The sequence below is a fragment of the Peromyscus leucopus genome, unplaced genomic scaffold (genome assembly GCF_004664715.2).
Source record: "Peromyscus leucopus breed LL Stock unplaced genomic scaffold, UCI_PerLeu_2.1 scaffold_1074, whole genome shotgun sequence".
In the NCBI taxonomy this organism is placed as follows: Eukaryota; Metazoa; Chordata; class Mammalia; order Rodentia; family Cricetidae; genus Peromyscus; species Peromyscus leucopus.
The window spans coordinates 3,065-8,783 of NW_023504198.1; the positions used below are offsets into that span (position 1 = coordinate 3,065).

General features: G+C 41.2%; 1 gene segment (V, D, J or C); it reads right to left on the reverse strand.

Moving 5' to 3' along the window:
* Positions 1–1,669: 1,669 nt before the first annotated feature.
* On the reverse strand, positions 1,670–2,177 carry LOC114685208. The segment is given in 2 exon segments: positions 1,670–2,004; positions 2,089–2,177. Coding segments are annotated over 2 exon segments (381 nt in total).
* Positions 2,178–5,719: the final 3,542 nt, after the last annotated feature.

The window sequence follows — 5,719 nt, forward strand, 5'->3', positions numbered from 1 at the left end:
GGAAGCTTTGTCTCTCCTTGAGAAATCCAGCCTGTCCCCACAGAAGTCAGCCCTATGAAACTTGCATGGGTTCAGTTATTTCACATCTAACAACTACTCAACATTCATACCAATTTTAATCCTTCTGTTGATGGTTCTCCAGAATTCACAGATAAGGGCACCCCTCTTTTCTTTCTATTCTGGCTCTGTGGTTTACAGTTGAAAAAGAGAATTCATGATGGTGTTGACACTTTACGTTGCAAAGGGGACAGCAGGAGGACACTAGGCCTTGAAAGACAAAGAATTTCTTTTCACCTTTACCTGTTGTAGGAGACACTTCCTGAGTCTCATGTGATCTGCTGGGAAAATCTCAGAGGATAATGAAGGATGATGAACTGTGAGAATACATTCCAGAAGGAAAATAAACATACTGATAGAAAGACAGGCATCCCAACTCTCAACCTGAGGATGCTCATGTATGTGAGAGGAGCCAGTCAGATGGGGAACAAATTGGATTTTCTAATCACAGGGTCTTGTTTATACAACTTGTTCACTTGATCTGAGTTAAAAAAAATTTAAACCAGAGAATCCCACTTTGTCATTGTTCTTGTTCTTGTTGCTTTAATAAAAATGGTCAGATTGTGGCCATGCTATCAATGAGTGTTTTATTTCCATTCCTGACATTCAGCATTTGTACAGTTAAGGTGTATATACACTCTTCTAATTAAAAGAAAACAAAAACAGAAATGATTGGATTCAGACACATCAAGTTATAATAGAACAAAGAATCAAGAGAAGTCTTAAGTGGTCCTTGCTGTCTCTAAAAACAGAAAAAATGGTATGTGGAGCAGGGAGGGGTATTGTGCACCATACACTGGTGTCCAGTCAATGTCTATCAAGAACTTGTGTCAAAGGCAATCCAATTGCAATTTATAGGAGAATTAGTACACAGGGCTCCAGATGACATGAACAGGCCTCTTACATTTCCAGTTTGAAATTATACTGCTCTGGCCCCAATATTATCTGAGCAGGAGCCCAAAGTAGCAAATTTCACACCCTGAGTATCCTACAGTGTGACATTCAGCTTCACTCATAACACTAAAATAATAGGAAATTTGATTACTACTACCAAAAGCAATTCAATTAGACTTACCTATAAATAAGTGTAGAAAATTAGCTTTTTGACGACAGGTAAAGTGACTCCCCCCAAATCTATGGGGACAACTTCCAGCAAAGTATTTGGTGTGATGTTGGGTACATCAAACTGAGTTTTGGAAGGGCTTTTTGTTTGCCTTGATACTGTTTATTTGTATTTTACTGTCCAAATTCTTATAATAGTTTATTCCCAGATACACCAGCAAAAGTTCCTTCTCTTATATTTTAAAGATATTTATATTATAATATATTGACATAGCTTTTTTTTTTTTAAATTTTTGCTTCATTAAAGAAGCATGTCAATGGAGGTGATCACTGATAAAGAACCAGTCAAGGTATGGTGCATTGTAGGGGAAATCTTGAATCGATTTCACTTAATTCTCAGAAAAGTTGACAAAGGCACTACAGTACTGTGAGGAAAAGGCAGGCAAAAGGGACACTCAGATTGATTGTTTCTGAATAAGCCTGCGGCCTAATCGTCTCTGTCATCTCAGTCCCAGGGCAGCTTCCTGCTCCCCCAGGGTTTCTGACAGACTCAGGATGTGGTTGCAACACTGTGTCCTTGTCTCGCACAGTAATAGATAGCAGAGTCCTCAGAGGTCAGGCTGCTGAGCTGCATGTAGGCTGTGCTAGAGGATTTGTCTACAGTTAGTGTGGCCTTGTCCTTGAACTTCTGATTGTAGTAAGTATCACCACTTCCACCACCAATATATCCAATCCACTCCAGGCCCTGTCCAGGCCTCTCCTTCACCCAGTGCATATAGTAGCTAGTGAAGGTGTAGCCTGAAGCCTTGCAGGAGAGCTTCACTGAGGAAGCAGGTATCCCCAGCTCAGGACCAGACTGCTGCAGCTCTACCTCTGAGTGGACACCTGTGGAAAGAAAAGGCAGAATGGATGCCTCTGTCATCGGAGTATATGGCCCCTCCTCAAGTCTTGAACTTGGGGGCCCCTTACATGTAGCTGCTGCCACCAGGAAGAGGATGATCCAGCTCTGATCCATAGTGAGGACCTTGTGTGCTCAGTGACTATGGAGTTGACACCGATTATATGCTGTTGTTTGGTGTGGACATCCCAGTTTTACCAGTATAGACTCACATGATTTGAATATTCATGAGGCAGGGTGCTTCTTAGATAAGGAAGGAACTAGACCATTTAGAGAAAAAAGAGGTAGAGGAATCCTAGTTCAGACAGCAAGATGCTGAGGTCTCAATCCTTATCCTGTCTGAGGAAGTATCCCTCCCTGAGAACTATGCAGATTCTGTGGATATAACATCAAGGCCTATTCACTCAAATTAAAAATCAAATCCCAACCTGAGATATTTGGTCCTCTTGGTGACAAAATTGTTTCACAGGTGGTGGTAATAATTATGCCTGGAAGTTTCAAAAACTCCTAAATTAGGAGTACTTGCAATCTTATTTCATATGCAAACAATTGATATTTGCTTTTCCAGCAAGTTTCAGCTGTGTTTTGTGTGTGTGTGCGCGCGCGCACACCTGTGCACGCGCGCTGCTGTTTTATCCTTTTTTTTGTCTATTTGTTTGCTGTCTCTATAGATAATGTTTGTGTAGTTGAGTGGTAAGGATATAGGAAGGATCAGGAAGGAACTGGACAGTGAAACCATGATCTGAAAGCATTATATGAAAAAAAATCAAAAATAAATAAATTTAATAAAAACAAACAAGAAAATAAAAATATGTGCAATATTTAACAAAGATTTTTTATGTGTTTGAAAATTGGAGGCTTTACAAAGCAACTGCAATAGGTGCTGTTCAGGTAACAGACTTAAAAGGAGTCCACAGAGGCTGATGAGTCCTCTAAGCTCCTCATCTCATTCATTTCTCTCCTGCTGATTTTTGGCTCCATTGTGCCCCCTGCTGGTCCTGCGATCCCCTGCAAGTTGGCGTGTCATGATTTACACTCACGTTTCACTGTCTGTTGTGAGCAGTAATACATCCATGCTACTTCAGTCCTCGTAGAGCTCAGCTGTAGAGGAAAATGGCTCTTGTTTTTCTGGAGAAACTGAACATATGTGTCAGAGTTTGATTTGAAGTTGTGCCTCTATTGTTACTAATATTCCTCTCAATACCAGGGTCTTCCCTGATGGCAATTGGATCCAGCTCTTTCACTACACACTGTTATTACAGAGTCACTACAAAGAATTATGGTATGCTAAATCACTATATCTAGTAAAAGTAAGCATCTTGTTTTTGCTAGATCGATTGCATTTTGCAGGGAATCATGGAGTCTGCCTGGTCTAGCTACCTTGAGAAGCACACATGATAGTGTTTCAGGTTTGAGTCTGTGGCTCCTGAGGCTCTGTGTGCTTCTCAGTTCCTGAGAAACTGCATCACTCCCTCAGGCAGTGACGCTTTCAACACACCTTTGTTTCTGTGTGTTCCCTAGAAGTCTACAAGCATATGAAACTGTGACAGGATAATTAGTCTTAGACTTAATCTTTTAAACCCTGTATAACTTGCAAACGTCATTGTATCTTGGAAACTACCATTGTATTGATCTGGGTAACTGCCATTTTATTCTTTCTGATAAGAGTATAAAAGTCTGATTGTTCACAATAAACTTGGCCCAGCATCAATCTTGCTGTGACCTCCTCCATCCTGGCCTGGTAAAGTTTCTGTTCTCACCTACCATAGTAAGGTAACCCTGATTTAGTAAGTAAACATTGGTGCTTACGCGGTTTGTATCAACTGGATTCATAAGTTTGTATTGGAAAAGATAACCCGAGGCCATCTGGTTTCTGAGTTCAGGAGCTGTGGAAGAATTGGGAATCTGAACTCAGTAATGATTTGTTTTGTCTGTGTCTATTTTGTTCTCAGTGTGGCCATTGTTCTAACCAATGTCATGAATCAATCTTCTTCTAAGTCTTGATCCCTACTCCACTATATGATGGACAACATCTCTGATTTCAGGAAATGAGTTGCAGGGTTTGGCTTCCAATTAAAACCCTCAAAGCTTTGCATCCTGTGTGAGCTCACATGAATTTCCTTCTCGGGCATCAATTGGCCATCAGAGGGATCTTTCAACTTTAACTTTGCTTATTCTTTCCATAGGGTCTGTAACAATGAACATCTGGATCAGCTCCCTTATATTGTTACATGAGTAGACCTCCTTGATACTTCTCCTTCTTGGGTTAAGAAATGTCACCCCCCACAACTTTAAGAAACCATATTCTCCAATCCCAGATTCTTCCCTTCAGTCTTCTAATTTCAGGAGCCAAGCATCTCTAACTTGTTTTCCATACCCCTGAAGATGAAAAATAACCTTGGCCATATTCTGACACTCTGAATCTATCTCTCACTTCAAACTCACTGCTCAGGCCTCCAGCTAGGACATTGTGCCCAGCAAGTCCACCTCGTAACACTTCACCCCATACCCAAGCTGGCACTCACTGCAGGGAAGAATCCTCCCCCAATACTTTGTTCAGCTACCCCTGATCCTCCTGCTCTCCTGCCCCTCCATGAAGTCACTCCCTCCTTACAGAATAAAGCAAAGGAGTAGTAGGAAGCAGGAAGAGAACATGGGTGCTGGGGACAGTCTCTTTCTATGCATCTTTTTCAACCACTGACCCTTATAGTTGGAAAATTCAGAATCCCCCATTCTCTGAGGATCCACAGAATCTGATAAATACCATAAATACAAAGATAAATACTATCTTTGTAACTTACAACCACACATGGGAGGACTGCCATCAACTCTTACAGGTTATCTTTACTTTTGAGGAATAAGCCTGCATCCTCTAGGAAAATGCGTGCTCCATCCTAGGTCAAGATGAGTTGCCTTCTCAAAATACTGCCATATTTGAAGCTGTTTTTCCATTATGCTCCACTCCAGTAGGACCACAGCACAGATGATGATCAAGACCATCTGACCAGATTCTGCCAGACTCTGCTATAGGGACTGTGAGCAGCTTCTGGAAAGCCCACAGAACTTTCTAAAGTAATTTAGACTGTTCAAGGGTCTGCTTTTCTGGGGAGGCTATACCCAGCCTACTGCCTCTATTCACCTATTGATCTAGAGGCACCTGAGAATCAAAGGACCCTAATCACTGCCTTCATTTCTCAGTCATCCTCATATATAACAAGAGATTTGCAAAAACGGGAGGCATTGGAAGGAAAGTTAGAATTAGTAGAGATATCTCAGAATGTGTTTCTAGGAAGGGAACACCCAGCCCATGCCCAAGGGAGGAAATGGAAAGATAATGATAACAATAACAGGAGGAAATTTCAACAACTTTGGCTACTAAAGGAAGGATATAAATCCATCTCTGGGGCTAAAGAAAGACCAAGATTAGAGAAGGACCATTGTAGCTATTGTAGGGGAAATGAACATTTGAAGAGTTTCTGTCCTCATCAGAAGGAAAGAGAAGGGACCTAGACCTTAGCTGTTGCTGAGGCATGATGAAACCATGACGACAAAGCCATGAATTTTCCCTGGATCCCTGGGAGCTGATGCTGACACTTTTTTTTGCTGACTCTTAAAGTTGAAGGGAAACATACTAAATTTTTGGTAGACACCAGGACTACTATATCTAACAGAGCATTTGGTGGTGTATAACTGAAAATAAGA